This window comes from Ambystoma mexicanum, chromosome 2p, assembly GCF_040938575.1.
Source record: "Ambystoma mexicanum isolate Mex_15411 chromosome 2p, UKY_AmexF1_1, whole genome shotgun sequence".
NCBI lineage: Eukaryota > Metazoa > Chordata > Amphibia > Caudata > Ambystomatidae > Ambystoma > Ambystoma mexicanum.
The window spans coordinates 904,610,120-904,626,911 of record NC_090923.1 but is presented as its reverse complement, the minus strand read 5'-3'; the positions used below and the strand labels follow the sequence as shown (position 1 = coordinate 904,626,911).

Here is a 16,792-nt window from a genome sequence, read left to right as displayed (position 1 = left end):
TTCCTTTATTATCCCTGCTTTATAGATCTTGAATTATAGTAGCTTATTCTCCATATTTAGAATATCCGTTTCCAGGTAAGAAATATCTTATTTCCTGAGGGGTGTCATCCTGAAATATCTAAACCTCCGTATTCTAAGGAGGTCTTCTTCCCATATATCTACATTTCTAATTGTCCACTTTAAGGATATCTTCTTTCCATATTTCAAATTTAAATTGTCCTCTACATGTGTTTCCTCATCTACTGGCTCGTCAAGAGTAATGGAAAGATTTGGATCAGATTAACCAGAAGTTTGGTTTATTCTTAGATGCCTTGTAAGTAGTTCTTAAATCCGAATGGTTTATCTGGTATTTAAAGCTTTCAATTTGACAGAGTGTCTCTCCACGGGGCAGCGTGTAAGCTTGTATGCCGGATCTCCACATGCCCACGTAATGTGCGACTGACTCTGCCCCAAAACTTTGAGCCTTTCAGTACATGTCTGCAAGGATTTCTCTATGATGCAACATAAAAAACCGCAATGGTAATTTTATCAACGATTGCAAGGATAAAAATCAGACAGGCATGGCCAAAGTGATTAGTTTGGCATGTCTTGTGCGAAATATCAAAAGTATTTTTATTGCATCATCTTTTGAGGGTTGATAGATGGAGGGAGTGTAAACTCAGAAAAGTGGCATTCATTGATGGAACAAAACTTTACTCATTGGCTCCATATTCTTATCTATATAAATATAGGCACATAATATTCAGCAAATACGAAAAGTGTTGTCCCATCACAGAATTAGTTTTCTTATTTTACATGCATCACAGAATCAGTCCCTGAGCCGTTCTTACCCAGATTAAAATCTGTGACTTTGAGACGGCTGCAGAAGATGAGGTGGTCCAGTGAATGAAAACTAGCTGTGCCTGCATGTCTCTCCTCTCGAGGACATACTGCACTTGAGGCACTTTCTTCAGAGGTCTGTGTTAGGGAGAATTTGCAGACATTTGCAAATTCCCTTCTACCTTAGAGACCCCCAGTTCTTTTGCTGGACTTTAGGACTTTAAATTTCTAACCTGGAGAGAGTGAGAACCTTTTTCCCACTCCCTCGTGTATTTTTCTGTGATTTGGACTCTGTTTCTTTTGACTTGGGAGTCTGACGAACTCCCTAGCCATCATATTTACATTGTGACACAAAGCACCTTCAGTGCAGCGACATAGGGAAGTCTCTTAGATTTCCCAAACGATTAAATACCAAGAGCAGTAAAGTGAAGTTGACTTTACTTACATTTTGTAACTTTCTAGACCCAGCACACACTATCTTACCATAGGGTGCTGGTATCCCCTTTGTCTAGTTTCTCATGTAGCAATTTTATGTTACCCGTTCTACAATTAATGGCTGGTGGCAGTGGTTTACTTTTAACTACCGTTGTGTGTTTTTACTGCAGGCTGCGTTCATTTTGTCAAAATGGCCCCGGTCTTGTTTTTTCACCATTTCTGGTCAGAAAGGTCCTTCTTGAGATGTACTCTGCACACCAAACTAGGTTTGGCCCCTTTGTTCATTTTGTCTTTGGTGGGATTCACGAGTGAAGCCCGCCTCTGTCTCCAGCATGTCTGGCAAGGGCAGGAAATGTGGGAGGTGCCCGAAACTCCCTGTGCGTAATCCCCTGGGTTACAGGAATGCACCCAAAAGGTTATCGTTGGTTGGCTGTCCTTGGAGGACAGCCACCCTGCTGTGTGATTGACAACTAGGCTGGAATGAATGGGCAAAACCTGCATTAAAGGCGAGGCTTTTTGGCTTGGAATGCGGAGTCGACCACTGGACGAAGGAATCCAAAGAAGAACTTGAAAGACGCCTGTTTCAACTCCTGGACCATTGGTTTGCCCGGTGAAGCCCTGCTGCTGTGCTGAAGCTCCGAATTCGTTTCGACTAGAGAAGCCCTGCAAGGACGACTTCTTCCCTTGGGTTCAACCCCAAAGTGAACTTGTCTGGACATCCTCTCGGAGCCGACTGTACTTCCACTGCTGCTGGAACCGAAGTGCCAGGGAGAGGAACACCAGATCGAGTGCATTGCTTTTAAGTTCAGACCCCAGCCTCAGGAAGATCCCAGACTCCCTTGAAGCAGGACTGACCAAGCCTGAGCCACCTCAACACAGTGCTGGACCCCAGATGTGAGGAAAGTCTAGAGTGGTATCCGAGAGCCCGCAGTGGTGCTATTTGCTGAGACGTGAGGAGCTGAAACCGCCAAATGCCACTGAATTGAAGTTTGACCTTTGCTGCCGTCAACCTTCCAATTGTGTTGCAGGAGTCCCCAGAAGTCCTCCCTCTTGTCCCCACGACTGAGGCACAGGAACTACAGGGTCTGCGGAGCCACATAGAAACATAATCCAGCTGTAACCATTTCTTCTAACCAAAGGTACTGTAAACCTAAGAGGACTTACCTCTCATGGTATAGCCTTCCTTGTTCTCAGTTGAGACTTACCTTGGTTGCCATTGCATAGTTGCTGACAGCTTTGCCCCTCACAAGCCTCCCAGATTGTGGCCCTTCAAGTGAATCTTATTTCTACAAACATTTCTAAAAACATTGTTCAAGACCTTTTCTTACCTGCAAATAAGATCTTCAACTCCCCTAGACTTTATTCAACTAACATTGACTGTCCTGGCTTCAACCTCTGACTTTGTGCTTCCCCCAGGAAAGGGTTAATTTACTTTGCATTGGAGGGTTTTAAAAAGTACTTACCAGTTTATGAATTATTTGTTAACCTTTGTTTTATTCCCTATCTAGCACTTTGCACCCAACCTCAGTATTGCTCTAAATGTACCAGTGATAAATCAATGTCCAAAGTGTCCTGGCTATTTAAGTCACCTGAGGGTGTAGGAAGTGTCTGTTCCATCCCCAATGGGTATCATCTGATTTAGAGAAACAGTGTGTTTTGAAGTGTATTATAATAGTTCTATAAGCCTTCTTCAGATATATGTAACAGACTGTTAAATAAATGAATTGTTCAATCAAGAAACCTTGAGATTAAGTGTTTATTTGACGGTCACTGTGAAACTCTGTGTAACCACCCTACTGCTAACATTGACCCCTCTTGAGATAAGTCTGGCTGCTCAGCCACACTACCAACCTTTGTAGTACAGACTTATACCAAAGGTTGGGTTCCCTATTGCTAGGAGGTCAAGGTTGCAGTAGTCTTCCAAAGGATACTGCACATAATCTTGCCTAACTACTCTCAGACATGGATGAAACTCCACTTTCTCCAACTCAAAACATTAAAAGGTGAATTTCTTTAATTATCATACTACTTTTCCTCACCTCCTGATATATCTAGAAAAGCTCCCATCAACAATTTTTCTCCCACTGTTAAATCCATAGGTTTCAATCTGCATCCCATGCCTACTGAATATTGACTGCTTGTCCAAATGTACTGTCTCAATTAAAACAGACCAGTCCTTCACAGTCTTTCTAAATCCACTCTTGAGCCTCTGAAGGATGTGCTTACTGCTGGAGCCCGATTGGTATTAGGAGCCACAACGTTCGACTATACCTTACTTATTTTGAGACAACAGCACTGGCCCCCTCCAGATACCAGGGTCTACTGTTTTCCCACAGGGTGGTGTATGCCGCTATCCTAACTATCTAGCACCCACGGTCTGGGTGTTACGGTGCTCTTGAGGTCTGAGAGGTCATTATCAATTTCTCTTAGCAGTTTCCAAGTTCTGTATATTCTCAACTCTGCCCCTTTTTTCCCCCGGAAGTGCCATTTCCTGCAGAACAAACCCCCCTGGTTTAACTCTCCAACATTACTTATTTACTGCTTTTTGGAAAATCTCTAAAAACCTGTATTTGGTTTATAATATGGATGTTCTCAACATCAACAATGTTCTACTGTAATATGCTCTGTATCTGATTTCTCCCCTTGATATGTTATTCACATGTACTTTTAATGTGTATATTATTTTTACTATTAGGACTGATTTATATATTTTTTATTATCTAGCATGCAGGCACATCCGGGTTCCTTGTTCGCACTTCAGTAACATTTTAATAAAACTAATACGCCTATTCAAATCTCTGGCTGCCGGAATTAATGAGCGGTTAAATCTGGATAGCATTCACAAGTTCAGAAGACATGTTCCATTTGCTAGCTCCCTTATTCGGCATTACCTACTGATTTAATTTCCACATCTTTCCTTCCACTCCCCTCAACCTTTAAAATTATTTTATCAATGTCGTTTTTCCGAAGACTCAACCTGACCTAACGCAAACCTCCACTGAGTCCATGGAGAGTTATGGCTCTATAAGGAGATTTGGGAAAATTCAGATAAATATGCAGGTATCTGTAAACGTACCCGATTCACACTCGAGAACCATGGGAGCCAGTGGGGCACTTTTTTATAAGGTTCCCAGAGGCCTGGTCATGGGTGGCATCATTGGTATAAGAAGGGTAAACCTGAACATCTAATTTGCTTCTGAATTATTTTTTCGGCACATTAATGGTGTATAAACTTCCCTCATGGGGCATGGCATAAAAAAGTGTGTATGTGTTTTATTTCGGAGCATATCAAATATTTACTGTGCTTCTACCTTCCTCTTATTAGCCATTTGGTGTATGAAGTGACATAAGGAATGTATTTCATGATTTTTACCTGATATCTTGTTCACTCGTCTGATCCTGAAACTATTTTGGCTTCCCAGCACTGCACCTTCTCCTTGCCTTAGCTTCAGTTGGATGGCACGCCCATTGAGATTCAGATTCAGCAATTCCTCATCCTTTCTGTAGGCTTCCTCAATCACTTGATTTGCACAAATGTCAAACAGCACAATCTGCCCTTTGTCCTCATACTCCCATCGCACAAGATTGGACATTGCTTCAGCCTCCAACCTACAGGCTATCCTCTGATGGAGGAGGTGTTCCACCCTTCTGCAGACTTCAGTAACGCATGCCACTAAACCCTGGATTGTGACACCTGATATGTCACGGGTGAGAAGGCAGCAGTCCGATAGACCTTCCAAAGCTTGAATGCAATCAGTTTCCTCGAGAGCTGGTAGTCCTCTAGTGGATACGCCCTTCTTTGCCAAGTGGCGCTCTGCCAGGTTGAAGATCTCCTGCTTCAGCTTCTTGGTGTTTTCAGGGTTCCCAGATATATGCAGAACAGCACTCTTGCAAACCTCTAAAGAATGAATACATTTCAAATCATTACAATTCAGTGAGTAGTAGTTAATCAAATAGAACTTGCAACAGGTTAAATATTTTACAGCGTCCAGATTCTCAAACTAAAGCAATCTAATGAAGCCAGGATTTTTCTTAAAGAAACTCTGTAAGGCAGCACAGTATTGTGCAGAGTATTAGATACGACAAACCTTATATAACACCATATCCAGATATGGGAAGTTCAACCCTTGCATTCAAACCGATGTGGCAGGATTGTTATGATATGCAGGAATGCTTTGCAATGCAGGATTGCTATGCAATGTTATGCAGAATTGCTATGCGTTGCTATGTTATGCAATGCTATAAGGCTCTGCCATAAAGTTAGGCTTCAGACCCTCCATGTCTCCTACCTCTGCCTTGCCGTGCCTGCTCTACACGCAGCACCCGGACAGGCCCAAACCCCCTAATAGGACAGAGGACACGTCAGACCTACCCTTCCACTTATTCTTTACAAGTTTAGCATTAGCCCCATATATGGGAGATAACAGAAGGGGTTTCTGTGAATGCTGCTTATTCATAATACAAAACGATGTCCCCGCAGGGCTGCGTCACAAGTAAGATGTCGACATTTCTTGTCAAATGTCTGTAATGTCGTGTCAAATAACACCCTCATTGTGAAAGTACAGAAAAATATTAGTGTTTGCCTATGATATGCTATATAAACCATCAGTCTAGGGTGGGGGACCTAGAGAGAGCTCTGTGTGCCAAACTGCTGGAACACTTGCATGCTGTGTTGCAATAGATTTTGGAAACAAGTGAGTGAATGCCTTGAAAAAGCAATGAGTACATTAAATTGAAATCCTTTTTTTTTGTTTTTTAAAGCAAATACTGATATTTATTTCAGGAAAGCACGTTTGGAACATTTTCATGAATACATTCAAGAAGCTGAGTGTGCACAAATACCACATTTCCCACCTTATCCGGAGACCCTACGCCTTCAAAGAGAAGCAAGGGCCAGGCCTACAACAATACAGGGAGGCTTGGCAGGGTCTCTTGGGGTCTATCCTGCACATTCAAGAAGATTTAACTTACCATGAACTATATGGAGAAACTGCGCAACACTGACCTTGAATGTTACCATAGGTTCTGGGTTTCCTCTTCTCTGCAAGATCCATTATGGCTTCAGGAAGCAGCTAAAAAACAAAGGAGGGCTTGAAGCAAATAGTTTTAGGCTTCATATGGAGAATGTTACTAACCAGTAATAGTAATTCTGCAACCTGATCCGTTTTAGAGTCACATGCTTTGCCTCAATAGTGAACCAACTAGAATTTTAACACACATCGAATTCTGTCCACTGCAAATCTTTTTTGCACATAGGACACACACAGTCTGGTTAGGAGAACTTTAGTCAGGTCTAATATGGAATCTTGCTTGAGAACTAACTATCCTTTGCAATTCTGTAACTCCAATGAGCCCCTTAAGGCATTAACAATGAAATGGGTGGGAATAGGACCATGTTTCATTAGCTTAGCTCATCCCTTAAACTTGGCAGTCCAAAATCTTCTGCCACATCTCTATTGTTAACTCCATCATTTAGCAGACATATGACACAACCAGTATCATGTGACCGGTGATATTCAGTTGTATATTTAGGTGGCTCATGGTGGCCCTACTTGTTCCATCCTCACTGTTGCCTCCTATAAATCATTGGGGCCAAAAATTATCAGAATCTTAATAATAAAAACCCATTTTCACGGCGCCAGGTGCGTCATCCATCAGATTTCTCAGAGTCTACCCACATTTTTGTTTTCAGAGTAGTGTTGGATTTTTGACTCTTGTAGCATTAAAAGCAAATGTGTGGCGACAGATATTTCTGTATATTAGGCTGGGAGTAGGATGTACAGACACAGCAATAGTGGAGGGATAAATAGTGATGAAAATCCACAATTTTCTGTGCCATTTGGTTGAAGCTAGGATTATTCATTTTTGGAATCTTGACAAAATTGTAGTGCCTTGAACAGCTTTTTGGGCATGTGGTGTTCTTCAAGTGCTATACACAAACTCACAGATCAGTTTGTAAACATTGCTTCAATACTGAATCGATAGACAATTCGGGTTGTGGAAAACCTAAAGGCATACATGTTATAAAAAAACATGATTTGTGGTGGCCTTTCACAAGCTTGAAAGCAAACAATAGATGACATACCTTGCTCTTCAGACCACAAATCGCAAATACAGAGACTATAAGAAACACCAGAAGCAGCACAGAAGTTCCACGCCACGATTAATGAAAATCAAGATTATTGTTGGAGGGCTTGATATGGTTTAAATGGTGTGTTACGGAGATTTTTCTTAGGCTTTCATTCTATGGCCAAGATATACTAAGCTACTTGATTTACAGCAGATTTACATTGTTTGCCTACTCTCCAACTGGTAGAGCAGTCAAAGCAACCCTCCAGAAGATGTGAGCAGGTTAAAAGGTCAAATACTTTTGATGATTAAACCGTATGGGAAGGTCCATAGAAAAGTTAATAGGGAATAACTAAAAACCCATTTAGAATTAACACAGTAATACCAGTTAAGTTACAAAGTTTTGCTCACCACTCTCCAGGACAGGAGATTGCAGAGATGATTAGTGGCGCCACCAGCAGAGATTGTCATGGTTTGATTCTGGATGAACAGATTCCTTACATGAGCCTTTAGGCATGGGAGAATGGAATCAACCCACATAGTTGAGCTAGGGGAAACTCAACAGGTGATACAACAAAGAAGTCTGCTCCAAACAGCACAAGTCCAAGCCTGCAGAGGTAGCTCCGGAATAGAAGCAAGAGAGGCTGCAGTTGTCCGCTAGAGGTGGGGGAGCCAAAGAGGTAATAGCTAGAGCCGCGCCAGTGCCAATCCAAGCTGAGCGGTTGGTCTGCTTTACCAACTGTTAGGACTGATTTTCTATACTCTGACCTGAGGAACACATGTATAGATGGCCAACCTATCTTGTGACAGGGAGAACTCTGGGAGCTGTAGCCAAACCAGTTAAAGGTAGCAGTGACGAGAGGTCTAGGCTAAGTCTCAAGATGTGGTGAGCTTGTAAAGGGTCCAAATGAGTACAAACAATGGGAGTCACAAATTGCACTTATTTCTGGCCAACCAACACTATGAAAAATGACTACTAACAGGTAGAAGTGTCACACAACACTAATAATAGAATACATATAGATTCACCAGAGTAGGACATAATACAAATCAATCAAAACCCTGTAAAAGAAAGTTTAGTTTATGCACTACAGGTCCAAAGAGAATTAGCCGAAGCTTCAAAAGTCCTTCCCTAAATTGTCTGGGGCCTTATGCCCAAAGGTTCAAGAAAAGTTCTGACAGTTTGTAACGCTGGAAAAAATAAGGCTGGGTCTGTGGGGTCCAGGGAACAATTCCAAGTGTTAGAGGACAAGTTATTCTAAATAACAAAAGTGTCCCCAACTTCCGGGAGGCTTGCACAAGCAAGGAATGGCAAAGCCAAAGTGTTGTAAAAGTTTTAGAAAAGTTAGCCACACTTTTAAAGTGAGTTTAGGGGTAAGTAAGAACCACTGGAACTCATCCCATGTATGCCGATTCTTCAAAGGACTTGGCAGGTCAATGGAAGGTCCGAGGTCGCTTTTCCCCACCGTCGGCCTCAGTCCTTGGGTTGGAGGTTCGAGCAGCTTGCCCGTCGGTGTCTTTAGCTGGTGCAAGGACTCGCGGATGAAGAATGCAGAAAAACACGATGCAGGACCCCTTTCAGGACTGGACTTGATTCAGGTAAGCTGTTTCAGACAGTGGTCAATGCAGCACAGCGACACTAAGGGACTCACTTGTTGTGGACGGACTTTCCCTCCTATCTCAGGTCCCCTTGATGCTAGGACTCCGCAATTCCGATGAGGAAATTCTTGTAGGACATGCTGAGGAAACGCGGAACAGCAACGTCGGCAGCACAGCAGCCCAGACTCGGAGCTGGTCAGCCACAGGGCAGTCCCGGGGCACTTCCAAAGGCTCTTCGCAAGGTACCGACCAGACATCAGGAATGGATGTTCCCTCCACTCCACGGGTCGAAGCTCCATCGCAATACCGTTGAAAATCAATAGCGAAACAGGGCTCTTCCAGGACAGCAGCAGACGTTGGTCACCAGACCTCCTTCAAACAGGTCTCCGGTCTCCTCACATGTCTCACAGCTGAACAGGAGTTTTGGCTCCTTCAGGTTACTCCAGGATCTCTCTAAAGTGGGTGCACGGTGTTAGGAAATATTTCGTAACTGTGGGTAATTTTCCTTCCATGTGGCAACCCCTAAACTTTTTGCTGTTTTTCACCTTGATCTCGACTTTGCCAGAGAAGTGCAGCCTTCTGCCGCACTCCTCTGGGCTTTCGCTCCATTCTTACAGGGAAACTGACATGCCCTTAAGACAGTCAGTACCGGGAAACGCTGTTTTCCGTAGTTTCTTTTATCATGTTGCGGCTTTCGTGCAACATGACACAAGAGGGCACTGTAAGCTAAGTTACTGCTCTCTTGGGTCTCTAGCCTTCTACAGGCCCTAGATACTCTTTTAGGATTGTAACTGATCGGTGCAAGTGATTCACGGACGGGAATGGTGGCAGCGATCGTTTTGAGCTCCTTTTGGCGTTTTAAGCGCGTTTCTCGCGCTTAGCCCAAAATGGTGGCCTGGCTCCCAAAATGGCCAGACCATGAGGCTCCTTTGTCCTGCTCCCTTCACCTTTCCCAGGTCGAGCCGACCCGGGGCCTTCCTTATTTGGGCATGTACTTTCCCGCGAAACACGGATGCTTTCGTGGGCTTCTACAGGCCTTGTGTGTGCCTCCAGGATGTGGGCTGGGATGTCTGGTCCCAATACACATCCTGGGTGCCAGAGAGTCTAGGGTGGTGTGAATGCCTGGGACCACCGTGGTCCGTGCTAGGTCCACGTATGGTGTGAGTGTTGATGAGCGGATCTCCCATTGGGTCCCCTCCGTTTTGGCGCGAAGGGAACCGTGGATAAGAGGGGGCTGGAAACACCACTACCATGTCGATCTCCTGAGTTCTCACGAACGAAGGAATACAGGAGACAAGTATCCTGCAACCAAGAGGCTGAACCGAGGAATCGCTGGTGACCCGCTGAAGGACTGCTCCTCTGCACTGCTGTCGCCTTGTGAAACCCTTTTTACCTCTGATCGAACCAGAAGGCCTGTACTGGTACTTCGACCCTTGGAATAGCGGGGACAGCTATTCTCGGCATCTTCACCATCTCCTGCTGTTAAGCCTTCGGAAGCGTCTCTGGGCCATCCAGCAGACTGACCAGCCTACACAGGAGTCTTGCTCTGTAACCGCCGCCAGTTTGTGTAGTATTTCGAGTCCTTGTCACTCTCACACGATTCGTACACTTGGCGTTCCCAGGTCTGAAGTGAGTAGTGTACATTTGGCTCAGATACACCCGGCCGCTCCGTTGCCCTGCTGTGGTAACAAACTGTGCGGGTTCACTTCGTTTGGGACATCTTCAACTCAACTCTGCTGCTGCAGAATCAACACGACGACAAGACGTCCCCTGCTCTTCTGAACCTGCCAGCGACTGAAACTGATGCGGAGAAGCCTGGGTCTGCTTGCATCGCGGACCGGTGAGTAGCATAGCTAGGAACTGGTCGCCCTCCTGCAGAAGCCCATAGTTTTCCCCCGCTGTGTCAAAACAGCACGCCTTTCCGTACTCGCTCTCTGCTTCTGCCCACAGTGGAGGCTGCGCTTGAGTCGCGGAACTCTGTTCTTCTTCATTTGTGCACTAAACTGAACTGCCCGATTCCCTCGAAGAGACTCCCCCTTTTGCCCGTTGGCACCAGCGTGTGCAGGTACTTTTGAGCACAAGGCTCCACTCTTCGTAGGGCTCGGACTTCCTTTTAGTTAGGTGCCTCTGAAGGCGGACTGGGTCTAAGCATTATTTCGCACTGCCTGTTTTCCTTCCCTTTTAGGTGGACTACACATTTCGTGCATCTAACGCTTGAGACTTGTTTGTATTTGTATATATATTGTATTGGTATGGTATGTGTTGGTTTACTAGAGTTGTATTGTGATTTCTCGCTACGGTCATTGTTTTAAAGGCCTTGGAATAAATGTGTATATATTTTTAATATAACACCCGTTTGGAGTAGTTTGTAGGTGTCCTTGCTTTGTGTGCTCATTGCGGGCTTTCAGTCACCCTCACCCCTCTTGAGACCTAGTCTTGACCGCCGCGATCGCTACCCTGATTGGTCTGGCTTGTCCAGAGGTTACCCTGTTCCAAGTAATTAGGTTGGCCTTCTGAACTTCTGCGCCACCAGGACAGCGTTCAGAAATCCGTCTCAACACACGGGTCCTCTTATAAAAAAAAAAAAAGGTAAGAGCCGAAACTCTTACTAGCCAATAGCAGAACTTGCCCAACGCACACCACAGCAGTGGTCCAATCAGGGCCACTGGCGGAAACATTAATGCAAAACACTCACACACTGAAACCAGTTTGTAGATTGGGACCAGACAGTCCCATCCCACATCCTGCTAGCAAACACACATAGCCCTCCAGTAGCCCACCGAAAGCCTCTGGACAAGATGCCCAAAGGACAAGTGATAAACCTTGTGGCATGGCCAGGTTTGGTCACTAGCCACAGTTCATAGCCAAACGCGGTAAAGCACAACAAAATAGTAAAAAGTCACTACTGCCACCACCTAGCCCATTTAGCACACCTAGAGTAACCAAACATCCTCCGAGTGTTAGTCTAGGGCAAATGTGTCCCCCATTGTACTATGATAAAAAAGTTACCACAAGTGATAACAAGTTACTAAATCTAGTAACTAAGTAACAAGACTAAGGGAAACTATGTTTCCCAGTACTGACAGCCTGAAGGATATGCCAGTCTCCCCATAACAGATGAGCAAAAGCTTAAGGCTTCACTGCACTGTAAAAAGTACAGGTCAGGATCAAAAATAAAAGCAAAACGTTTGGGGGTCCATTAAAATGGAAGGAAAAGAGCAGTAAAGAGAAATCTTTCCTAATGCCAACATCAAACATAAAACCCAATGCCTCCTCAACCATAGCTCCCAACGCACCCACTTTTGGTAGGTGTCACCCATCTTGCAAGTAGCTGACTCACCCGCCAAGCCCCGTATACACCCATTCCGTTCTATGGGCTCTCACCCGCCAAAAAGAAAAATCGGGTGTTTTCACCCACCTTGGTGACATAAAAGGTTGGGAGCTATGCCTCAACCCCTTACAACAAAAGAATACCTGACATGATCCTCCCTGTCCACCACAACGCATTCCAGTTTTGTAAGATATGGCACAAGGAAATTACATTATTTGTCTAGGATCACACACTTTCTGCATAATCGAATTGGATCCCAGTCTGCAATTTAGACACTTAAGCACATATCATTTCATCTCTAGATGATATAAATGGGTGTTAATGTACAGGTTTAAGGCACTAGAATAATGTTCTGTTTCACAAACAGGAGTTAAAATATATATTTTAAAAAACACACTATAAACCAAGCTAACATAAAACATTATGTCAAGTAAAAGTGATTATAGCTTTATTTTCACCAACCTGATCAACGGCACATACCAAAATCAAAAGTAATGTTAGCCTAAACAATCCCCTGAGTTATGCAAATACACTTAGACGCACAACAACAAAACTGTGCGAAAAGGTGACCACTTGTAGTTGTTATTGGTCATTGTTTCACACAAGACCTGGAACGGGTTATTGTGCACAGCTTCCAGCAGACAAACCCCGGTGGAGCTATCCTCAGTCTTTCCACAGGCACAAGAGGGAATAACAGGCAACACCCCCCATGTCCTTGATGGTGGGAGATTAAAAGGAATAATTAAGGGCGGTGTGGCAGGTGCAAAACCCCCTCTATTCAAGCAACCACCTTGCCAAAGCCATTGTGACCTCCCTCCACTTCCTTCACAGACTGGGTTATACGTGGAAACCCCATGTTTTTATTAATTTATTTTATTTTTTCATTTGTTACACGCCCAGACCCTTCACTGCTTATTGCCCGTGGGGGTGGGGACGTGGGAAGGAGTAAAACAATTGTCCTGGCAGGCACCTTATACAGTAAAGGAAAATGCCCCAGGCAAATCTTCTTGCTGAGACAACAGTGTAGTGCATCATCTATTTCACTTTTCTATTAGGAGACAAAATCGCTTAAGTGAGAGAGCAAGGAGCTAGTTAAGGAATACTTCAGCATGTGCTGTGCACATTATGAATGATCATTATCTTTACAGCAAACACAGTAGTTTGATAAGCCATATATGTGAGTTTTACATAATCACCTTTCAGTGATTCCAATTGTGGCAGCCAAAGGAGATAAGACTCAATTAAAGGCATGGTCTAGTAAAAAATGTTATTGTCCCTACGGGTCGGCCATGTTTTTTTAAGCCTAAGTGGCTCGATTTTAGAAAACTTTCCTATGTACCTTACCCGAGTTTTCGTCCATTAAACGCACGTGAAAAGAAGCACCAGGGAGCCGCCATTTTCTGATAATCCTATCTTTTCCCCGATCGCCCTGGCTGACCTGCTTTTGCGGCACTAAATCAATTCCCCCGCCCCTGAGCCTGACATTATCAAAACATTCATATTCCCCGCCTCTCCCCATGACGTTACTGTGCTGCGTAGGCAAACGCGCCCAGTCATCTTCTGCGCGACTCCACACAGAACCCGGAAACCAACACAGATCAACTCACAACACAGCGCGCCACAATTCGGAATATGAAACTGTACTTTAAAATGAAACAGCAACACGGTACATTTGGTAAAGTACATTTATTTGACATTAAATGTTTAGAGAATATTCAGCAATTGCCATATGAACTCCGGAAGCCATTTATTTTCTTTTATCTGTATCCGCAATAACTGTTCCGTTTCATCTTGAGTCACGCGCTGTTCCTTTATGGTACAAGGGGTGTTCATTTTCGTAAAAAGAATCACTTTGGAAGCACGGTGAACCGCAAGGCTGTTCCATCAACTAGGCACTAGTCCACCCAAAAGGTTGTTATGTTGCTTCTAGCCACTAGTACAGCGTAAGGGCATGTGGGCCCTTGGCGATCGTCCCATAATATGGTGATCGTGCTCCAGTTGTTGACACGAAGCTGCAGGTGTCTGCTGAAGAATCCATCCGCCGGTGTCTCAAACAGATGGCAGTGGCAGAATGGAATCAAATACCTGTTATGAAAACAAAAAAATGATAATTAGTCTTGCTAGCCGAACTTCATTAATATTACTCATTTTATTTATTACGGCCGATCAGAAACTATTTGCTTGCAAGGATAGTTCAATGGAGTATGTTCGTCTCTAAAATCAATGCGAAAAGTAACTAGATAAATCGAGGCCAACACACAATGATAAATGACAGTTAGTCTACATGCGTGGGGAATGATATGATATATGATATGGCATTTGTAACGCGCCTATACTCAAGTGTTTCTAGGCGTGACGAGGCAGGTGGGGAACAAGGGCAGACAGACAACGATCCCACTAGGCCAGGTGTCTTTCTGATCGCGCATGGGGAAGGGCTGTACATGGTTAGTTGAATACAAATTAAATAATAGGGCCAGCTGGTGGCAAGTGCAAGGTAAATGCCGGGAGAAGGGGCTGAAGGATACAGATACAGACTCATAGTGCAGGGAAAAGTGGCTGGGTCAAGGACCGAGATCGGTGAGACCAGTGGACCTGCATGCCCTTGTGCCCACTACGAACAGTTTTACTTGCTTTTCCTAGCTCTTCATTCATTTATTCATGCATCCATTCATTAAATCTTCATTCCGGTATAAACGCGTGTAAAGATTTACTTACATTATATTTGAAATTTCCATTGTGTCTCTTCGTAATGCAGTCTGTAAAACGGACCGTGCTCTTGACAATGATTTTTCGTATACTGACCTAAAACTGAAACTCGGTCTAGTTTCTGAATTTTCTGCCTTATCGTCTCTTAGGTTATTGCGCACTCCCTTCAAATGTAGTTCTTTCGGCATGGTCCCTATCTCAAGGTCAAAAAACAATAGACCCTTATACTTCCAGTGCGACTTGTGGGCCTCATCTGGGCGCTGTCCTTCGCATTCTTTATTTGCAACATCACGTAGTATAGGCATCTGTGAGAACTTGAAGTTTAGAATAAGTCTATGTAGTGCGCCTCAATGTGCAAATGCGAACTGGCTTCTCTCCCAAATGCCACGGCCCGCTTGGCTGGCGCGTTCTAAGTGCCCCAATTTTGTCTCCGTTGTCTGCGAGCTTTGCAGCCCAAATTGAGACATTTAATTTTTGGCGGAAGGTCAGGGAAAGTATAAAGTACCACAGGAGTTGAGTTAAAAGTGAGATTTATTGTTTGTTTGTTTGTTTTATTATTTGCAATACGCAAGCCTCCCCTCCGTTAACACTGCGCAGCATTTACATGAGATGAGACATGAGAAAAATATATACATACACATATGTGAGGTGAATAAAGAGAATTCAAAGATGACACCCAGCTTGTTCGCCACCCATGATGGTGAAGGTAGGGGTTAGGTTTACAGGTACACTGTACAATAACATTTATTTACAAAAAGACAATCGTATTGCAATTATTTAAACCGGGATTTGTACTTCACAATCAGCTGTGCTTTGGGTGGCCATGGCACAGTCGCAATGTTCGGTGGCAATGGATCACTGCTCTGCACAGAAACGTCCAAAATTCCATATCTGTGCTTCTCTAACACAGCAACAATAAGGCCTTTCACAAAGTCGAACTGCATTTCATCATAGACTGGTTTGATCACCCATTGCTTACTTCGTTTTGAAAACACTTTAGTGTAGCGAGGCATCCTTACTTTACCCCTAGTCCTAGATTGTTCACGTCCGACATTGCTGTTATGGGCCAAGACCGCTAGTAGAGTGCGATGTTTCATGCCCCGAAAGCTAAAATGCAAGCGCTTTGGCCTGTACTTTAGGCACATATTGTGGAACACCCCCAAATCTCCTGTGTGACAGAATTCTGTCAGTCCTCTCAAATCTCTTGATAGAGTTTTGTCGAAAACAATCTTCTCAATGGCTTTGTGTGTCGGTGAAGATGGAATCAACCACTTCTTCTTCCGTGCCTCCTCTGGGGACAAAGGGCCATGTTCACATTGGTGGAAATGTTGGTTTTCTGTCCAGCGGTGAACGTTGGTACAGTGGAGCATCAGTGACCGCCATTTTTCAAGTAGTATTTCCACTGACCCCTCACAAGTTTTTGAGCTCCACCAAAGATGGTTGGTGATAGAATGTGACCACTGCAAAATACTTTCAAAACCTTTTTTTTCCCTGCAGCCGAGATTTTCTTATTGATTGATTTAGCAAGATGCCATACGTCAAATTGATGTTTAATATGTGGGAACTGCTCTCTCATTGTCTTGGCAATTGAAACGTGTCTATCCGTGGCTATGAGGTCGATGTGCATTCCCCTCGATTGCAGATATTCCACTTTTTTTATAAAACCTAGTTTCTCCATGGCCACTGAGGATGTACATTGTGTTACCTGCACGACCACGAACTCACAATTTTCTTACTATCCATGTCCTGAAAGTGGTAGGTGCAGTACTTGGCAGAAAATCCAGGGCTGTCGACTGTCCATCGCCGGCTAGCCTAAATCGTTTGCCTTCGAAT

The 16,792-nt window shown here is 44.0% G+C and overlaps 1 protein-coding gene across 2 annotated transcripts in view; it reads right to left on the bottom strand.

Annotated features, from left to right (window-relative positions):
- Positions 1-16,792, bottom strand: part of LOC138566892 (titin homolog) — a 635,448-nt gene that overhangs the window by 61,669 nt on the left and 556,987 nt on the right. For both annotated transcript variants that reach the window (XM_069644618.1, XM_069644619.1), the window contains exons 15-16: positions 6,260-6,326; positions 4,628-5,152 (exon numbers count right to left, since the gene is read on the bottom strand). In XM_069644618.1, the coding sequence (XP_069500719.1) occupies positions 4,628-5,152; positions 6,260-6,326 (592 nt within the window). The remainder of the gene's footprint in view (positions 1-4,627; positions 5,153-6,259; positions 6,327-16,792) is intronic.